We start from the raw sequence: 22,361 nt of genomic DNA, 5'->3' as shown, positions 1-22,361 counted from the left end.
GTGACAGTCTGTGATAACAACAGAGTTATCCGAAAGTGAACGTTACTTCCTGTAGAGCTCGCACGGTTTTATTAGCTGGAAGATGGAGTCTGAGTTCAGTTCAGGCACAAATTTAGGGAATGACAGTAATGAACCAGGGGCTAAGGGAGCGGCCCTGTTGCTTGTGATCGGGGAACCGAACACGGAGGATCATAAAAATGTTATTTTAGAGGAGATCACTAAAGGTAAGTGATTTTAAACATCTCGAAATATTTTATATTGCATGTATCGTGAACATCGGTCATTTTATTATACAGCTTATGATTCAGTTCTTTGGTAGACTACATTGTCATCTGAATTGATAAAAGATATGTAGATTTTTAGAGTGGGTTACATTTTGGATGTAGGTAGAACTTTAGGCCCCGGTCTGCAGTTGCGAGTCGAATGAGTCACAACACCAATGCTTGACATAGATTATGATAATGGGGGAAAACAGAAAAAAAGGTTCCGACAACTGTTATTGTACGCCGGTGTATGTGTAAACAAGCTTTGCAATCTTGGAATATACGATTACACGCACACTTTTTACTAAATCTTTTGTGTTTACACAGATTTCGTTAGCTATCAGAATTCTATTGATTCAATGGGACGCTTCTAGATGAATCATGTAAATAAAAATAGATGTGCAATCATGGATGTCTCTGTTTGCACAGTACTATTTTAAAAAACATTAGGTGAAGCCAATATCATACAATATGTTCTCCTACATTTTTTTGTACAAAGCAAATGGATCAATGGCAACGTGCCCCACCCCCGTTTGCTGCTGTCTTGTGCTTTGCACTTTAGTCGAAGTATGTTTTGTTATTCCTTCATCAATTATATACCCAATACTGTGAGAACAGTTTACAGAGCATTATCGGCCCACCATGCTTTCCTATGTTTTTGAATGACATTGTAAGTTTTGTGTTGCTCCTCAAAATCATATATATCAGCCTCTCAGCAGTACTCCCTAATTGTATTGATAACAGCTCAATGGTTTATCGCATTAGGAGGTTGTACATTATTTTTTCTCCTTCCCTGTTTGCTTCTTGTACAAGGTGGACTGATAATGTTATCAGTCGAGACATCGAAGTGAATATATAATCACAACAGTGTCACTGAAGGATGGAGACTACACAATTTGCACCCAAATAGTGAAAGCTTCACAAGCGCAGTTTATTAACCTATTTACATGCCTGTGCTCTTTAGTTCTGGTGTTTTCAAGTGTACAGCTAGACTGAGAGAGAATTTCACGATGAAATGTATACTTCCGTACTAATTATGTTATGAGTAACAGATGCTAAAAGTATGAATGAGTGTATAATGTATGCATGCCTCAAGGTTTTGTATTTTGATTTCGGTATCTGATGATATATCTCTTAAGTTATAGTATATTCTGTTTCCACACATGGAATATGAAAGTACACATAAATATTTTATTTTTGTTAACACTTATTCCTAATCGGCAATGAGGAACTCCCTCCCCCTATCTGAAAATCAAATCAGCTGTTGCCTATTATGTGGCCATCGGTTGCTTGTTACTGGTTTCGCATAAAATCCCTTTATAGCTTGTGTGATTCTGCTTAGAAGCAGACAGTCTGGTTGAACCTAGTATACGTGACCACCTACATGGAAGACAAATACATATAAGGCATAAAACCATTACAGGTGTGTTTAGGCTGGAGTACATCCTCCAATTCAATTTTTCTGGAGAATGCTGCTTTAAAATTACTTAAAATCTGGAACACATGATGATTTTTGAACCAGGGATCAGAAATTACATTCAGTTGGAAATCCTAAATGGGAGTAATTTTATATTGGCCTAATTACTAAAATATTCCGAAACTGTAGTTGGAAGAAAAGGTTGAAATAGACCACACCTCAACACTGTATCAGTATATCATCGCAGTGTTTGGTAACACGAAATATCAATGACTGCAGCTGTGACACTGGATAAGAACTTTGTATACTACACTGTACATACACACAGACCCTGACCCTAACTTCATAACATGTTCACATAGGCATTGAATACTCTTCTGTTGGACTTGATTGACATATCAGCTGATCTCTGGAATCTGAAGGAAAGTCTTAACAATATTTAGAGTATTGGTATCAACATCTCCATGGCTCACTGAGCCGTGATGATGTAGGTCAAGAGCAGGTTTATTTTGAATGGTCTGTTGCCTTGTAGAAGTAAATAAATCAGCGAGGATTGGAGAAAAACAGATGTTTGTGTTTAGATTTTGTGTCAGAACCAAGAGTGTCTCTATATTCATAACTTTTTAGCTCACCTGCAGGCCAGGCTTGGATTTCTCGAAAAAATCCCAAACTTAAGTTTGAGTTTTCTTCTATTTGAGCAGTCACGATTTGAGTAAAATCTCAGACTTAAGTCCTAATTTCGACTTAAGTTCTTTTTGAGAAATCCAGGCCTGGATTTCTCGGAAAAAATCTCAAACTTAAGTTTTATGCCCAGATAAGTGCAACATACACACGTCTAGATATCAGCCTATTAGGCCAACGAGGAATGGAATGTGTTATCTCTAGCCACAAATCAAGATTGGCTTTACTTTTAAGAAAAAAATCCAGACGTCTGACTTGGGGTTCCCTGGGTTGGGATATATATATATATATATATATATCAAGTTATCAACTAATCGGAAATTCCGCTGACTGTTAACCCCCGCTTTTATATCGAGACATGTGCATGGGAGATTCACAGCGGACTCCATATTAAAAAGTGGGAAGTCAGCTAATGTCGCTGCTTTGCTTACCTTTTACAACTTTATTTCGCGGATCTAGATAGGATTCAGTTATCGGTTGAGTATCATGTCAAACTACTTGACGCCGATTGGAATTTTGTGTATTTCTGTGCTGACATCATGAGCAAAGAAATCAAATGACAAGGAGGTGTCCTAAGTCAAAGTGATGCTTCATTTGTCAGTGTTAGAGCTTTTTACATGGCAATAGTGTGTATATGTTTATTATATACTTTCAATTTCATCTCTTCTTTTTCTTTAAAAGTTTGCGGGCATATATCACACGATATATGCCCGGAAACATTCCGGCCCGCAAACATTACATCACAATCAAATTTCTACGCCGTTATTTTTCAAATTTTTCGTGTTTTTCATCTTTTACTCAGTTAAACTGATAAAGTTATTGTTAAAAATAAAATTGTTTGTTTCTAAATGAAATTGAAAGTATATGATAAAAAGGTTATAGACTTTGTATGGGAAATATGACGACCTCGTTTTTTGTCGCGGATGGACCTCGCAAGCTCGGTCCGTGTACGCTCCAAAAAACTCGGTCGTCATATTTTCCCATACAAAGTCTATAACCTATAAATATATTTTATATTATGTTATCTATTTTTCTATTCTCTCATTTATCTGTCTGTGAATATGTTTTATACAGGACCACAATGTAAACTAGTCATTTGTACTAATTGTGCTATCCTGTCTAAATAAAGAATTTATCATTATTATTATTATAGCATCGTATAAGTCATGATTAACTTGTAGAATAATAATCTGATAACTGAATCCTCGGGTCTTGAAAAGTAAACCCGCGAAATAAAGCTGTAAAAAGCAGGCAAAGCAGCAACACTTGTAAGCTGGTGTTGCTGAATTCCCACTTTTCAATATGGAGTCCACTCCCGACTCTCCCCCACACGTCACAATATAAAAGTGGAGTTAACCGTCAGAAGGATCTCGGATTAGTGATCAACTGGTGTACAGGCAACAATCAATTAAGAGAAAAATAAAATCGATAATCGAAATCAAAGAGCCAAAAACAATCGACAATCGATTGTCGGTGACAATCGTTTCATCACTACTAATATGCAAGCATTTTCAGGTTGTGCAGATTCAAGTTTATTGAAATCAGGGTCCAAAGGGGTAGGGTGGAGCCATGATAGAGAATCAAAGTTTTATATTGGGGGGGGGGGGGGGGGGTATCTTCAAAGATCTTCTTTAATAAGAACAGCAGTGCCATGATTACTCATATCAAATATGACAAATAAGGAAGCATCCCCAGGCAGATTTCAGTTTATTCTAATCATGGCCTTAGATAGTAGGTTGAGGCCACAATAAAGGGTCAAATGTTTACATGGTAAAATGAGAATTTTAATTTTAGAAATGTTATCAAGAACAGCAGGGAATGTATTCAATATTACCAAAGTAAAGCCTTATTTCATGTAAATTAAGCCAAAATCCACATGCTTAGCACTATTCAATACTTTCAATACTGGTATGTAATTTATTTGATGTAGCCTTCTCTGATTTTTTGGGGGGTGTGTTCATGTGTGTGAGAAAACGTCAGAATAAAAAAATCAGAGAGGGCTACATTATTGCAGCTAGGACAGTCCCCACTCTCTGTCAAACCATTCTTTTTTGGTGAAGGAACTGGTGGATTTTTACTTATAGAAATTATTTCTCGGAGGCAGAGGTGGGGATGATTTTAATGGGAAAGCGAGCTAAAATGTGGAGTTATTGATTTACAGCTGTTTGTAGGAGAAGTCTATACAGAATGAATCAACTAATCTACTGTAACAAAATTTTGCTATTATCAATCAATGTGCCAAAAAACGAGTGTGTCATCTGGACCTGTCATCAATGCCACGAAAAAACAAACAAAAAATGATAGTCATTATTATGAATAGTCTGTTAATTGTGAGCATTTGAACAACGATTTTAAGAAAGAAATTTTAAAGTAATTAAGTAGGAATATGTAGACAAAAACAAAATATTTAAAGAATGTGGGAATTTATTTTCAGTAAATTAAAAGAGTTGGTAGTACATGAAATATTGAACTCATTAGATTTTACCATTAGAGTTAATTAGACATCATTTTCCAGCTGGAAAATCGACCAGGTCATTCTGATGAATTTACAATCCAATGTTTGAATTTCAGTGGCATTTAAACAGACACCACAACAATGGTCAGATCTGAATTTTTCTGTCAGTGCTGGCTGCTCTGGGTTTATAATATTGATCTCTCTGTAACAATAGAGGTCCTAAAATCTGAAATAGTGATAGAATCGAAAAACAGAAGGGGCAATGATGTATTGGTTTACCCAAAACAAAGTTATGTCAGTATTAATGCTGATTAACCTAATTAGATTTTGAAAACTTAGACTTCATGAAAATGACCCAAATATAAAAATCCTATTTTTGCCTTATTTTCTGTAAAGTCAAGTGAATTTGAAGCCGTGTATTATAGATTTACGTGCAACTCGTTTGTCCCAACAATGAATATAAGATCAGAGAAAATATGCAAACTTTGCACTGACGGCTGACATTTTTTACAGTGACTCCGCATTATGCTGGAAGTTGTGGTCTCCAGATTTGCATGAATAGTATTGATGTCAGAACAGTGTAGACTAGAGGCTTGTGAAAGCTTGTATTCATATTATAAAATGCAAACTTTATTTTCTTCAAATTTTCATAGGAAATACGTGTATATTTTATCAGCACAACTTTTAGGTCTGTGAACTTTTGAACAATTTACAGTTGCTTCAGTGTTTTGTTATTGTTGAGAATAACTGATCTATTAAGGTGGTTCAAGTTAAAAAGGCTATCAGAAGTATTATTACCATGGTGTGAAATTATTGTAATTTGTCTGGCATATTGGATTTACAATTTGGAGGTACAGTTAGAAACTGATTATATGCTTAATTATTGATGATGAAGAAATGATTAAATATTGAAGAATTACTGATATCCTACAGACCATCTGAAATAAAGTGATTTTGAATACTCTTATTTCATTATGACCGAACAATCCACATAAATGATAAGAGTTTAAAAGAACATGGACATTTTAATTCCTCTAGTGGTACTTTATATATTAATTGCCATGAATTATGGACCACAAGGTACTGTGTTTCCCCTATATTCAGGGGGAATAATTTGAGGCTTTTTTTTGGTGAAATATATTATTCATTACATCATCTATTGAAGGAAATGCACACAGGCAATGTTTTTGTCTTCAGTAAGATAATATCAAGCATTGGGAATGAATTAGTTTAGAATTGTTGTTAAATGACTGAGTCCTAGTAGTCCATTCTTATAGCCATTGTTCCCAGGACAGATAGAAACACTAGTGGTCAATGTGAGCAATACCAAGGATCTCCAGACTGGACGATCTGCTGGTTTATGGTGGCCAGACACCAGTAGCCATAACTCACACCAATTACTCTCTCCATCATGAAATTGTCTGCCAGATGGTTTACTATATGATGTTTAACATCTTAATCCCTTGCAGATGTAGTGAGCTGTGACCTCAGGGATTGACCTTGTGACTGTTTCATATATCTGAGTGGCTAGACTTGCAGTACAATAAATAAACTTGATTTATGATTTGGAAGCCAGGAATCTGCATATAGCATGTCAATACCATGATGCCGTAGCAAATCTGTATACCATAGATTTAAAGATTTTTCTTTCTTTTATATTTTTTCCTTTCTTTATAGACACCATTTCCTTGCATTTTGTTAATGTTCGACCTTTGACCTATGTAATAGTTAATGGTGTAATCGTTAGTTTAATTGCATACCCTGACTTACTTAACTTAACCTAGCTAGGAGATACTTGTGATCTTTTACTCTATTTTTATCAGTGTTTTGAGATTTTCCCTGCTAAAGGCCCTGCATTCCTGATTTTTTTCAGATCCCTCTCCCCTGCGTGCAGCAGTGATGCACAGATGCAAACATTGAAATGACAGATATATTTATGCACACACTAAATCTGATAACAGTTCTATCCAATCGAATTAACAATCTAGAGTACCTCAATAATCACTTATGTCAAGAGTAAATAGCAAAGCTAGTGTGGGTTTTTTTAATTAAAAAAAAATATAAGTAGGAAAGTGATGGAAGAATAAGTTTGGACCAGTTTCAACTTGGCATTGTTCCAGCATGTCTGTCTCTAGTGTACATTTATGTTGAATGTAAATCAATTAGAAAATATTTCTGAGACATGAAACAATCCACTCAAAAGAGAGAACGTTTTAGTAACCAAACCATCCTTATTCTGTATGAAGGCATTTAACAGTTATACAGCATGTTAAGAAGAGCAACACACATTTAGCATTGACATATTTTGGCTCTCGACTCCCAAAATTGCATAATTATTCCTCACCAGAATAATTTTTTTAATTACCTGTTGCCATAGTCAGTTCCATCCTTATATTAATATTTTGTTTGGAGCTTAAATATATATATGTCTGACCGTTTTATTAATATGATGTGAACAAAAATATCACCCATCAGCTGATTACCACAACGTGCATTTACTACATTTTTATATTTCCTCTGCAGCAAGTTTAGTTTTTGCTGTATGATATCACGGACAGATTCATACTTTTTGGTTGATGATTGCTTGGGGATCTTTTAATTATGTTAAATACTGATAAATCTTTTGATGGAATCAGATCTTATGGGACCAGTGGCTTCTGATGGAGCTAGGCCATCTTGTAGTCTGTATTGAACAAACTGTAAGCAAATAAACAATTATGATATATGAACTTGTCTCATGTGTGTGCTCTTTGCCAAAAAGCTTGAAGGCAGTGTGATAAAAAAAACCATGTCCTTTTTAACTTCGTCTCATACATGACTTACATTGCAGGCTCCGATTTCAAATGTGATACATAATGAAAATATTTTCAAGAGACACTAAGATCATTATTTCCAAGTTTAAATTGATTTGATATAACATATTAAGTTTCACGAGAAGACCCATTTAAAGTTGGAATGTTATGACAAGAAAATTATCGTTAAAAAAATTATCTCCAAGTCATTTACTGGTTATCAAAGTGAACAGATGAAATTAGATGTATTCTAAAATTGTCACTTGTGCTCTAAAAGTTTCTGTGTGGTTTACATAGAGGCGTGATTTTATGTCACTTTAGTATTTGTAAGGTAGGGTTAGAGTGAGGTCATAGTTGACCACTGAATAGGAAGATAGGCATAAAGGTCCTACACACACACACATACACACACCAATACATCATTTCATTAACATTCTGATTGATGGAAGCTTTAGTAACTAATCAGGAATCTGCACTCAGTGTATGTTGGGGGTGGGTGGGGAGGTTACGAAATTGCTCGAACCCATTAGTCCATTATAAGACGTTTGATCACGTCAGATTAACATATTATATAAGTATCCCTAGTATTCATAATTTGGTGATGCCTCTGAATCTCAAAACCTGCATCTTCTCGTTAGTATAGATGAAAGAAAATTTTACTAGATGTCACTGGTTCATCTTAGCTAGGTGATGACATAGCACTTGCTATTAATTGATTAAATTCTTTTCATTATATCCAACTTTTATTTCTCAAATGGGTGGTACATGGGCTGTACTCGAGTACACAGGCTTTACCTGGTAGTGTTAGCAGGACAGCAATATTATGAAGACACAAAAAGATGCAACAGAGAAGTTGAAAGTTTAAATCCCATCCATGCTAGAACAAGACACAAATGTGAGGTGGATAGCTTACCATTCTCAGAAGTCTCACCCTCTCCTCCACCGTCCTCCTAAGGCTTGTCATGATTCCGGGGCAGGATCACCTCAGTTTTCAATTTAAAAATTTCCCCCAAGATTTTCCTCCTACATGTAAAGACAAGCCTCTGCTAGAGGCAGACTCGGTGACAGGTGAAATGATGGACTTTTATTTATCATCAAACAACAGATTATCTCCAGGTTATAAATTTTGTATGCCCAGTTTAAAGTGGCTGGCTCTGAGGACCCTTGTATATACAATCCTCTGGGAGGTTCTATCATGTATGGAGAGGGGGGGGGGGGGGGGGGGGGGGCACTGCTGCAGACAGGTTTTGTCGGTTACAGTATTGTGCAGCAATTCCCTCCAATCGCAATGTTATTTTGTATGTTGTTTTCCCATTTAGGAGTCTTTCACTGATATATAGAAATTGTGTGTTAAGTCTCTTAAAGGGGCATATTAGCTGTAATTGTGTCACCAAAAATTGAATTAAGTGAAAATTGCTCCATATTATATATTTCAGTAATAACACCAGTATTTATCATAATTATTTCAAACACTTTTTAACCTCAACATTTGCATATGTAATTTCGGTGATAATTATTGTCTTGCAAGCCAATAATTCTTTCTTATATATTTCTTTACACTAAAAGCAGTTATCTAATGTAGTTTTATCAGGTTTCTCTTGTTTTTGTACAAAAAAAATGTTTTAATTAGTCATTCCTTTGCCATTGAGAGATTTTGAAAAAAAAAATGGTTGCCATCAATTTTTCACAGCCAATCTTTGGTAGCATACGATGAGCCTTACATATATAATTCAAACCCTACTAACTTACAGCCCAGCTTGAAATACATACCATGCCATTTGTTATGACAAAATTTTGATAAGGCGTTTCAAGGTATGGGCTATTAAATATGTTTAAAAAATGACAGAATGCTTTTCTCAGACAAAGTTTAATAGAGTCAAACAAAAAGAATCGCTTTAGCTGTATAATCCCATAAATCTGTTTGGGTTTATGAATAACATAGGTGTGTAAAGTGCTGGGATTTCTCGCTGGGATATTCACAGGTATTGTATGTTTACCCAGGTAGTCCGTGGAATGTACCCAGTCACTCGGTTTTCCACGACAGCCCTGTGTTTTTGTAAATGGTGACTAACGCAAACCACACTGGCCTCAATGAGTCCTATGTCTTACCTAAGAAACCTCACGCAAAGTTAGCACAGGGAAACTATTCAACACGCCAGTCTATCAAAGGATTGTTGAAAATCGGCACATTCAGTTTATATTTCTATAGGGTCTGTTTTTTTGCAAAGTAATTTTGATATTTAAAGATAATGCTTGTTAACATGAATGTTTATGTGAAAAAAAATTTGTTATGTGTTAGCTAGCTAGATCCTATTGTAAATGATGCTATATATATGAGAGTTTTACGTTCATTCTTGATTTGTGCTAATTATCGTAATTATGTAATTAGAGTTTTAAATTTATACTTATTACTAATGATTGCTAATGATGTGATACATAGAAAGGTGAGAAAAGAAGTCTTGAAATTAAATTGTTATAGTATTAATGTGTGGTAATTAAGTGACCTTGAGTCTATAACCCTATTAGGCTGACATTAAAGGACAGGAAAACCCCCCAGAGATAGACATTTGTCAAAGGACAAGAAGTCTGACCTCAGAAAGACGAAATATAAACCCTCGGAATATCAAGTCAGAAATTCCCAGGGTATACCTGTCTCCAAAGGACAATTAGAGGTGAAAATGGGGTGTCAAGAGAAAATGAACGAAAATGTGTTTGATGTTTTGTGTCACTTTGACCAGGAAGGATTTAGGATTTAAAATAAAGGGGAAACAGAGAGATTATTATTATTCTCAGATTATCTTGATATCAGTGTAATTATTTAGAAATGAGAATGAACAATGAAGATTGCACAAATGCTTTCACCAGTATATTAGATATCAATATAGTGCCACAATAACTTCAATTACGGCATCTCAAGATCAGAATCCTATTTAATGTTTAAATAAATATTACTGCCGGGCTATAAATATCAAATGTCATATTACAATCAGGGTTTCTGCTTTTAAACATATCTAGTTTTCAATAAAAAAAAATGTTCTCTGAATGCTCGCCAAACGTGCAGATGGAGCGGAATGCGCCTTAGCGTATCCCTGACTATCTGTTTGTTTATTCTGACGTATGCATTTGCATATAGAAATTGTTCCGAATCCCTTTGTGTGTTGTGTAGGGAGGCTGTATCCCGTCTGTTGTAGAATGACAGAAGATCTCTGTAGTGTTCTCCTCGATCAAAGCCAGCCGACAGAGATGCCAAAACGCTCTTCATATTCTGGGCTTTTCCTTGTCTGTTTATTATCATATTAATGACAAAAATCAAGCAGATCTTATGAAATGCCTGATACAATGTATTTACATGAATTATTAATCTTCAGTAATAAATTCAATTTTTGAGCTGCATTGATCAGGTCTATGTGACCTGGGGGGTCATTGTGCATCATCATTAATGCACATGCAGTATAAATAACTGCAACATGAAACAATTTGTACTAAGTGGCCCGTAAGCAAATGCGCTTAGTACAAAGGGCTTTATTAATATGAACCATTTATAAAAACATTTATCTGTCAGGACAGAAAGTTTTCATTTGAACACCTAACAGATTATCAACACATTTATTAATAAATGATATGCTGTCTTTTTGATTTATGAGACAGCGGGTGCATTTATTTACATTCTTTGAATTTCACTAAAATTAAAATAATGTCATCTGTGTTTTGTAGCTTTCAAGTACTGGAGTTCTGAAAATGTTGACATCAACGATGAGCTTGCCAGAATTGCCAACCATGCTGCCAGTGGGGAGGAAGGCCCTAATGGTAAATATCATATCATCATGTAGTGTGTATATAGGCAGTATCAACCTGTGATGTTGCCATGCAGCCATTTAGCAATCTAGAGTCAAACTTGTGTAATATTTCAAGAATTAAACAGATATGTAACAGGGTTGCAGATTGCATGTAAAATACCAGGAATATGTGTGGGTCATATGGATACCCTCCCCCCGACCTGACATTGGAATTTTCACTGGTACACAATAGAATCAAGGGACCCACATGATACTATGAGAGAGCATTACATTTGTTGTTACATATTTTCATAGTAAACAGTATGCTACATATTCTAAGTGTCAAATATAACCAGTGTTAACTTTGCTATATCCAACACAAATGTCATTGTATGCCTGCTAAAAATGCTTTTTCAAATTATTTGAAAATATGGCTGCATCAGCACTGTTTTGTTGAGTGAGCTGGTTTACAAATTTGGAGACTGTGTAAGAAATTAAGTCATATTTGTTAAAGTTGTAATATCATCCTTTCTATCTTCCTTTCTCTGCTGGGAAATGATGGAAATTTCTTGGATAAAAGTGCATGATATCGGTGACTGCAGAGGATTTCCGACTATATCTTCCAAATGTAGCCTACGGTTTTACTTTGTTGGTAACCTTTCTATAATTGTCTCTGGGTGAAACTCCTTATAAGAATGTTGGACATTTACTAACTCTTTTGTTGAAACAATGAGATAATAAAGTAATCCGGTTCAGAATGTGTACTCACCTGATGGGTAATTGGCTCCTTGAGATTTGGTTTTGCCCACCTGTAAAAATACTTGCATTGACAAGTGGGTGAATGGTTATCTGCAACCCTGTGTATCCATGTGTATCCATGCAAATAAAAATCTATGATGCATGTAACATTCTTGCATTCTCATGTAAATTTTCTCTGTCAATCAAATATATTGTATAAGTGGAATTTTTAGTAAGACACAAATCTAGCGATTTTTCCATAAGAATGGGTACATTGTATTACATATTTAGCTTGCTAATTTTAGTGACTTTATAATTCCAAGAAAGATAACTATAACCTATGATGCGGAATGAATTATCAGTGATATTCAATTTTAGCGACCTCAACAGCCTCACTAATAATGCCAAAATTAAATCCTCGCTAAAATTTCTGCTTATACGGTAAATATATGTAGAATTGGTAGATTGAAGTAAGAAGCTAGTATAGTGTGCAACTGCTAGAGAGAATTAAAACAATGTTATGAATCATTTGCAGTCCCATATCCACCTGGACCGCACCAAGATGGTGCTAGTAAGTAATTTTGCTAGCTTGGTAAACCCCTTTGTGGTCCTGATTTCACTGCAGGAAGTTAAACAGGTGGTTAATTAAAACAGGATTTAAATGCCAACTAAGTCAGGTGGTTAATTAAGAGAAACTAGTGATTAAGAAAGTGGGAAATGGAAAACTTTGGTATTGAAGTAAAAAGTTGTGTAGGAGTTTATCTGTAACATATGTTCTACATATTAACTTGCTTTGGTGCAAGTTTTTAATGATTCTTGAGAATGGTGAAAATGTATAGAAAAGAAGTGACAAATTCCATTGAGAAGCCTTTTTCATCCCCAATGGGGAAGAAATATAATGTATTCTAAAAATCATTCAAAGACCAATGCACCGAAAATTATGTGATTTCCTGCAGTGATATTAAACCTGGGATATGAAATGGAATATGCTTGACATAGTTTTCTGGGTGTTTTTTTTTGTCTCCATTTGTAGGAAATTGCTTTGTCAGTTTTTTCCATGGTATCAAGTGGGTTTGATTTTGTGTCGTAATCACTTTTTAAATGAGTTTAAATAAAGTTTTTGTAGTACTGTTATGAGAATATGTATATATTTGTTTGCTTGGCTGTTGTAATTATTAGATAAACCACCAAATGTTACAACTCTATTTCATTTTGTTGCACCGAGTGTATGATATTTGATTCTTATTTTCCATAATCACTTGACTTGAGCAGCTCTTTGTTTTCAGCCATTATAATATTGGTCTCTAAAGCATCAGTCACAGAAATCTAGTGCCTCTTACTATTAATAGAAACAGATTTAGTGATGCAAAAACCTATAACCAGACTCCTTGCTTTGATCTCTGTTACAGCTGCAACCCAAAAGTACAACAGTAAAAGCTAACGGGCAACATATGCAGTGAGCATTCTGTTTGTACATCAGCTGTTGAATTGTTGAAACACTTCAGTCTATAAGAGCTCTTACTCATTTCTCTATACATGGTGATTCTGTGCTTATTTCCTGTAGTCTTCATTATAAATGGCCGTGGCAGAGAGATCCATTGTGTTGCCGGTGTGACCTGTATAATTACTCGTCAGTATTGATGTAATAGATGTCTGTTCATTTTAAAAAGTTGAGCCATTATAATTCTTCATTGTGGAATATGTCAAATAATTGCCAGCCAATTGGTTAATAATATTTGGTGACTGAGTGAAGGGTTTAAAAAGTGTGCTGATTTAAGTGGTGGTCATGTGACTCTCAACTACAGAGCCCCCTCATACTAGTATAAGTACCATATGACTTGTATGTTTACCCGAAATATTCTACTTTACAATTTTTTTGTTTCTATAGGTTTTTCGAAACACTTGTGAAAATAGTGGTGTCTTTAAAAAAAAATTAAATGTGTTATTACAATGTACTAGAAAGATGAATAGAAATTGAAAATTGTTGAAGATTGTTCTCCATTTTGCCCACAATTGTCAGAACTGTTTTAATTTTAAAAAAACTCATTCAACATACATTCAAACTTAAAAATAAGATCATGTAAAAATTCCACTATGATAAAAGCATTTCAAATTTCAAAATCAAGTTGCATCTTCATCTGTGTGAAGGTCAAACTCATAACCTTGAGTAAATTACCAGTAGTGTTCCATATGATATGGAATTGTTTTTATACACCCTTCACTATGACATAATACATCTGTCTGTCAGCACCTTGTGGATCAGATTAAAATAGTGACCAGTCATCCAACTTGGTACACATGTTCTCTATGATTAAAGAAAGAAGTCTAATGATTTTGAAGGTCAAGGTCAAACTTAACATAGGTTAAGCAAGATAATAATTGACTAAGGCTAGGATTGTGACAATCAAACTGGAAATACAGATTTAACCTTCAGAGATGTGTTGTGTAATGGTATGGTGCTGTTTGTCTGTCTGTTCAACCATCAATTGTGGGAAGGATAGAAAGAGGCTAAAATGATCCAGCCTGGTACTTGTTCCCCATGGTTTGCATCATCGCAAGCCACAGCTAAAATGTACGCTCCTCTTCCCTTTCACCTGTGGTAGCTCTCTGCGTGACAATTTCTTTTGTTTCTCATGAATATGCATGACGAGAATGATGTAATCCATTACCAATAGAAGTAAAACAGCTGTAATGGATGTGGCAATGAAAATGTGTTCTTTTTGCACCGAAATTATAGTAAACAAAAATCCTACAGATCGATGGCATCTGAACAGTTTCATGGTTCATTTCTTATATATGTCCACTTGTTCCGGGGGGGTGGGTGGGAGGGGGGTGGGGTTAATTACCAATACACAAGACTCGTCATCATAAGTCTCCAAATATTTCATTAAAAATACCCGGTAGTATAAAGACTTCTCACCGCCTGTTCTTAGCAACAGAAAAACATCATTATAACCCGCATAAATGCACCTTTATAACTACCAATGTTAAACACGTGTACACAATGATTTTGCATTTGTTAGTGGAAGAACAAGCGTTTTGATTGGTCAGAGTGATATAACTGCATTCTATAAACAGTTTATATCTCCGATTAAGTTCTGCTCGGAAGTGCAGCGATTGGCTGAGTCACGTCATGCATATTTATGAGAAACGAAGAAATGGTCATGCAGAGAGCCACGGATGAAAGGGAAGCGTAGCGTATGTTTCAGTCGTGGCGTGAGGTGATGCATGGTTTGTTGATTGCATATTGTTTAACTTCTCACTTAAGAATTTTTCACTCATATGGAGACATCACCATTGCCGATGAAGGGCTGCAAAATTTAGGCCTATGCTCGGCACTTACGGCCTTTGAGGAGGGAGGGATCTTTATCATGCCACACCTGTTGTGACACGGGGCCTCAGCTTTTGCAGTGTAATCCGAAAGACTGCTCCATTTAGTTGCCTCTTATGATAAGCAAAGGGTACTGAGGACCTATTCTAACCTGGCCCACAGGATGCCCCATGGTGAGAGGAATATGACTGATATTTCTCAAGGTTAAGATCATACTTTCATGGGTAATCATGAAGGAAACACAGTATTAATAAGTTAAGGATCATCACACTTGGTGTACGTTTTTCCCATGGTGTTGACATATTTTGAAAAGTTTTCTGAAGTTATGTTTAATTAGAAAGATATCTTTCATCAATAACCAACATAGAACTAACATTTTATTGATACTCTCTGATATTGGAGAAAGTGTTGAAAGAACACTAAGCCATTTTTTATCAGTGAATGGTTTATTTGGATATTAATCGTTTCTTAGATTACTACTGCATTTCTCAATATGTCGTTTGGGCAGTGCAAGCATTACACCTGTTGTATACAGCAATAGAGGCAATAATCGATATTACAGTAAAATGCATAGGAGATTTACTACTTTGTATTTCTTTTTCAGGAGAAAGGGTCATCCGTCACCGATCTGAAAGAATGGCAGCCGAGATCCTGGTTAACCCTCAGTTACAGACCCTTACAGCGGCCCTGAAAAACTTCTTCAGTATCGACATGCCGTATAAACACCTGATCTTCGCTGGCCACTACATGGAGGGCAGCGGTGCATGGGTCCTTCAAGACGACATCTTCTCTGTATCAAAGTTGGTCAGCATTCTGAACGATCTCAAAACCAACATTCAGAGCGAGAAATTCTGTGTTCATTGTCACCAGGAGGGAGAGTGGAGGCAGGTTAATCTGCTGAAAATTGCTGGATTAAAGGAACATGGATTTGCTGTTTCACCAACAGAGACACAGACAAACCACCATGGAATTATCCAGTTTGTTGCTTACGTATCAAATTTTGTCAAAGCCATGACCTTAACTGACCTGATGAAATCCACTGACCTGGTGGGAAGTCTGAAGTTCACGAAGCCCACCATGTACATATTCCCAGGTTGTGAAGGGGATTCTGCTCTGTTTGCCATGAGGGAATTCAATCTCCTAGTTAATGGTGGCTTCCGTAGAAAATCGTGCTTCTGGGACTTTGCTCGACATCTTGAAAGAGTGGATGCTATGTTGATTACTCATCTAGGTATTGACAATTTATTTGGTTTGTCTTCCCTACTGCATAGGAAGTCATTAGGCCAAGTTCAATCAGATATAGGATATGTGTACATGAATGCAACAGATAAGTCAGCTTCTCTAAATGGTTTTAAACATAGTAGTTTGAAAATCAACATAGCTGAGGAAGGAACAGAGATTGTGGAAGCCTGTAAAAAGATTGGCCTAACCCCCCATCCATGCACCAGAGGAAACACCAGTCAACCTTTGGCACCTGTGAACCTATATCATAAGGTAGGCCATGGAACATTGGATATGTATGTTCTTAATCCAGTAGCAGATAGCAAGGAACTGAAAGAATTCTTACAACAATGGCAGAAAAATGGTGCAGATTTTGGACTCTCTCAAGGCATGCCACTTCCTAATCTAGTCTCCATATGTGCTCTATTAGTCTGGAAACCAGCAAATCCCAATGAAAAAATCAACAGAATTCTATTTCCTGGAAATGCACCTCAGCACAAGATTGCAGAGGGCTTAGAAAAACTGAAACATTTAGACTTTTTGAAGTATCCTAGTTGCAGTGCTAAGGACTTGAGTTCGAAAGGAGCTACGAAAAAGTCAGCATCTGCAAAACCTCCCTCTGGTAAACCTGCAGCAGGGAGACTTTCTCTTGATACTGGAAAACATGCATCCAAACCTGTTAATGACAACAGCAAAACTGCACCATCTAGATCTTTAAATGGCCACAACAAACCATCCAAATCAGCTGAACAAAAAGCACCACCAAAATCGATAAGCGATTCTATGGTTTCCAGAAAAGCTGAACCAACCAAAACAGACAAGAAGGACACACATGCCCAACGCTCCAAGTCGGACTTAAATAAGTCTGTGGATAAACATAAGAGTAAGCCAGCAGGAGCAGAGGGAAAAGAATCTCCAAGACATACTACACCAAAACCATCCAAGGTAGATGCCAAGAAAACTTCTAAACCTGCAGAAGAAAAGCCATCCACAAAAAGTACATCTTCAAAATCTTCACCCATAAAGGAAGCTAAACCCATTGCAGAATCAACACCTAAGAAAGCTTCACCTACGAAAGAAACCAAACAAAGTAAAGAGACAAGCAAATGTGCTTCAGAGGCAGTGGTCCCTGCTCCAGTTATTCCACCACAACCAGACATAGCACCAGAACCACAGGTTTTAGCTGAACCAGAAATTGCACAAGAACCTGTACAGAAAGATCTAGAGTTAGATATGTCTGCCCCAGTCCCAAGTCAACCAGAACAGCAGCCAAATACTGGAAGTCTGTTAGACTTTGATCAATTTTCCAGTACTCCTCAAGAAAATGATGTTAGTGGAGCTCCAGTACAGCAGCAGAACTTTATGGATGATCCATTTGCAATGGGTCAGTCTCAACAAGATCCGTTTTCGATGGGTCAGCCTCAACAAGATCCGTTTGCGATGGGTCAGTCTCAACAAGATCCGTTTACAATGGGTCAGTCTCAACACGATTCTGTCCCTGATGATCAAGATCTCATCCAACCTGCCTCACTGCCAGATCCAGTGGCATATTCCCCACAGGAACCAGATGTAATACCAGAGTCATTTCCAAAGGATATGTCTGGGTCTTTCATTCAACCAGAGACTGACTTGATAGGAGAGCCAGATGTTGTTCCTCCCATTCAAGCTGATAAGCCAGTCCTTGATGACTTTGTTTCTGGAGTGTCTAGTCCAGACACTCAATTGAAGGAAAGCCCTGTAGAGGACCCTTTGGGTGAACTAAAGGAAAGCCCAACAGAAGAACAATTAGTTGAAAAATGTCCTGAGGAAGACTTAACAGAAATATCTAATCCAGACACTCAATTAAAGGAAAGCCCTGTAGAGGACCCGTTGGGTGAACTGAAGGAAAGCCCAACAGAAGAACAATTAGTTGAAAAATGTCCTGAGGAAGACTTAACAGAAATATCTAATCCAGACACTCAGTTAAAGGAAAGCCCTGTAGAGGACACTTTGGGTGAACTGAAGGAAAGCCCAACAGAAGAACAATTAGTTGAAAAATGTCCTGAGGAAGACTTAACAGAAATATATAATCCAGACACTCAATTAAAGGAAAGCCCTGTAGAGGACCCTTTGGTTGAGCTGAAAGAAAACCCAATGGAAGAACAATTAGTTGAAGAATCTCCAGAGGAAGACTTAGAGGAAATGCAGCCATCTGAAAACAAATTAGGTGAAAATGATACAACTATAGACCCAACAGAAATAGAGAGATTAACAGAAAGAGAAACAAAGTCACCTGTGGAACCAGCGGCCACTACAATGGATGCTTTGGATGAAGTAGTGGCTGAGGTGGAAGATGGAGAAGAATCCCCAGATGAAGTGGACAGTCAAGGTGATTCTGCTGAAATCACTGCTGATCCTGACAGTCAAGGAAGTCAGGAAGAGATCAAAGATGGAGACATTGAGGAGAATGTATCTCCATTTGCATTTGAAAACCAAGGCTTCACAGATCTATCCCAAAACCAGGATGAAGGAGTCCAGGAAATGTCTGAACAGACAAATTCACCGGAGGAAGAAAAGAGTGATGATGTTCAAGAAGTTGCTGAAGAGGAGGTGGAAGAGGAGCCTGAAATGAAGGAAGAATCTCATGTTGGTCCACACGAGGTTGCTGGACAAGACCAGGTTTGCACAGAACCAGCTGAAATTATATTTGATGATGGATTCCATGAGAGTGAAAATAACATACAGAGGGAAATCAATTATCAAGGCAATGGTGCACCACTTGACAGCATTCGTGAGGAGGAGGACATTGGGCATGGAAACAAAACTGATCAAAAGGAAGGTTTAAATCCATTTAATGGTTTGGATCAGGCTCAGATAAATCAACCAATGCAAGACCAGAATCCATTTGCCTCAGATGATCCATTCCATGGACAGCTCAGTATGGGATACCAGCCATCAAAGGAGCCAGTTAATTTGAGACAAATTCCTTGTCAGGAAGGATATGAATTTGATCCTGATGGAGAAGAGGAAGCCAGGCCAGACAGTGATGAAGAAATTGTAGGAAATCAAGAAGAGCAATTTAACCCAGAGGCAGAGTGGGGAAGACCAATGGGTCTTCCATCCCCACCTCCTCCTGAAGAGAAGAAAGAGAGCAATGCATCCAAAAATGAGAAAGTGGCCAATGGCAAAGGCCAAGTGAATGGAAAACAAGCCAAACCTACTAATTCCAGTAAGGAACCAACCAAGAGCTCCAGCACCACTACAACAAGGAAAGAAAAATCTTCTGTCAGTAAGTCAACTGCTTCTTCCACTTCAAAGACAGTAACAGAAAAGAAAGGAGGGTTAAACACCTCAAGATTGGAGACCTCCAGAACAGAGAGGTTGAACACGTCCCGTCTGGAGACATCTTCCACTACCAGAGCTCGTCCAGCCAGTGCTGCAGTTGGAGAACCAAAAACAAAGTCAGCCCCCAGAAGACCTGCCACAGCCACTGGGACCACACGTGCCTCACCAACAGCTACCAAGATGCCAGCCATGCCAGCAATGCATTCTTACTACATGGATTTGGCCTACATCCCCAATCATGGCAATCCTGCCACATGTGATGTGGAATTTTTTAAGAGAGTCCGAGCAAAGTATTATGTATACAGCTCCATGAATCCTAACACACACACCCTGAATGCTCTGTTAGATGCTAAGGCAACTTGGCAGGAACCAGATTTACAAGTTACTCTGATACCAACGTATGATACAGATGTCCTCAGGCAATGGATGGTAGAGAAGCAAGAGAAACTAGCAGAATTGAAAGTGGAGGTGGCACCGTCCGCAAGCAGATGTACCGTACAACTCCAGGAACACGAAACCTGTTGTCTGGCTTACAGACTTGAATTGAGCAACCAAGCATGAAATGGATTGTCCACAGATGTGTGACCGTGCATGAAATAAGATGGAAGTGCGAGCTTTGTTAGTTGACTATGTGCCTAAATTCTCTATGTGATTGTGGAGTTTCATTTGAACATGAAATGTTCAATGTTGATACAAAACCAGTTAGTTGTGATGTTTGTTCATTTTGCTTGCTTTGATGGCGTTTCATTTCCTTTGCACCATACTGTGTACTGTTGAGAAATGTAAGAGATGAACTAGAGGAAGTTTTTTTCCATAAAAATTGTGTATGTGTGTCAGTATTTGTCTGTTTATGAGTTTTGTGTTGTGAAAATATTCTTTTGACTAAAGTTTATGAAATGATGGGTCCATGTCGTTGGTTCATTGATCTGTGACCGATGTGTCATAAGTCTCATTCATTTTCGTTTGATGCAGTAAGTAATTGTTTTGCACCCTTGCTTCCATCTTTGTTTCTCATAATTATTAAAAAGTGAAAATCCTGAAGGAAGAGGAGTTGAGCATTATTTTTTAGTGATAAATTTGAAATATACATGTAGTAGCATTATGTAACATATGGAGTATTTGAAACTTAGTTGAGAAAAGATGCAGTGTTAGCAGAGAACTTTTAGAATTTTTCCAGTGAAAGCTTTCAGTAAATACACTTTCTAACTTTTTTGGTTAAGGAATGTGCACTGTGTGGATGACCAGTTTCTGCTTTTCTTCATGTACTGCCTTTTATTCAGACACTGCAGGTTGTTGTAAATGTAACTGTGTAATTCAACTTGTATCAGTTTATTAAGTGCACACCATTCATAGCTGCTGATCGTTTATGTTGTGATGTGAAAGAAAATGGATGAAGAAGGCCTTGAATTTGTTCGTTTGTCAACAGAATATTAGTTTGTTGATTTGACAGAATACCAGTTTGACCACAGAATTTATGTGTGTAAAACATAATGAAAACTTAAGATGCAGTGAATTAGTACTTGTAAAATTAATCTAGTCAAGAAAATATTACTAGGTAGTAACCAGAGATTTGATGGTGCTTTTTGTTTCATGGTTTCTGTACTTAGCATTTTTTTTGTTACTTAATGGTCATATGGCAACACATAAGCGGCCATGGTGACTATGAATTTGAATTTTCTTTTAACTCTTCAAATCCTGAATGTGAATTGTAGGAATTTCTTGGATAGCAAAATGGAGAATGTAATTGTATGATTAAAGGACTAACAACATCTTCACAATCCAGGATTATTGATTCATTACCTAGCATTGCAAGTATGAGGTAACGAATCAATAACCCTTGACTTGTGAAGATGGTGTTAAAATCATAAGTGGAATAGTATGATTTTTGTCGGAGAAATCTGTACATGTATGATAAAGTGTACTTATCTGACAGTTGTGAGTGATTGTGCTAATATGTTGTCAATTTTTCTTTTTTATATTTTATAACTTTTTTTGTATGCATATTTATATATTTGTCAATTTTTTCATTCCTTAACCTTTTTTTGTGCCAATATGTCACTGTGCATTGATAAAAAGCAAATAAAACTGCCTACATTATTTATACCTGTCATTCATAACAGTCACTTCTGAAGAAAATACGATGATGAAACGTAGTACTATAGACAGCTTTTGGACCACTCGTGGTCATTTTCGCTTGTTCAAAATAAATATGAAACGTAGGTTTTGAATTCGCTGGTCTCTCTCCTCAGGTAGATCAAGTGGTGTTGGGTTTGTCCCTCTGAAAATTTCAAACATAAACTTGTTCATATATGCAGATATATTGTTTCCGTCCTACATCCACTGCAATGCTTGTAATATAAGGC

The 22,361-nt window shown here is 36.8% G+C and overlaps 1 protein-coding gene across 2 annotated transcripts; it reads left to right on the top strand.

Moving 5' to 3' along the window:
• The first annotated feature begins 2 nt into the window (after positions 1 to 2).
• On the top strand, positions 3 to 22,097 carry LOC125651599 (microtubule-associated protein futsch-like). 2 transcript variants are annotated; one of them, XM_048880264.2, is made up of 4 exons: positions 3 to 224; positions 11,323 to 11,415; positions 12,658 to 12,693; positions 16,058 to 22,097. In XM_048880264.2, exons 1-4 carry the CDS (start codon positions 83 to 85, stop codon positions 20,557 to 20,559), a joined length of 4,773 nt encoding a protein of 1,590 aa, XP_048736221.2. In that variant the 5' UTR covers positions 3 to 82; the 3' UTR covers positions 20,560 to 22,097. The 2 variants fall into 2 exon arrangements, with proteins under 2 accessions (XP_048736221.2, XP_048736222.2); XM_048880265.2 differs by lacking the exon at positions 12,658 to 12,693.
• The last annotated feature ends 264 nt before the right edge of the window (positions 22,098 to 22,361 follow it).

The sequence above is a fragment of the Ostrea edulis genome, chromosome 5, assembly GCF_947568905.1.
Source record: "Ostrea edulis chromosome 5, xbOstEdul1.1, whole genome shotgun sequence".
NCBI lineage: Eukaryota > Metazoa > Mollusca > Bivalvia > Ostreida > Ostreidae > Ostrea > Ostrea edulis.
This window is presented reverse-complemented; position numbering and strand designations above follow the sequence as displayed.

What these genes read in the sequence shown, in the direction of transcription:
- LOC125651599 (XM_048880264.2), top strand. Translation starts at nt 83, where the DNA reads ATGGAGTCTGAGTTCAGTTCAGGCACAAATTTAGGGAATGACAGTAAT. An exon ending in TTTAGAGGAGATCACTAAAG is followed by an intron (nt 225 to 11,322) that starts GTAAGTGATTTT and finishes TGTGTTTTGTAG; the next exon opens with CTTTCAAGTACTGGAGTTCT. An exon ending in ACCGCACCAAGATGGTGCTA is followed by an intron (nt 12,694 to 16,057) that starts GTAAGTAATTTT and finishes TTTCTTTTTCAG; the next exon opens with GAGAAAGGGTCATCCGTCAC.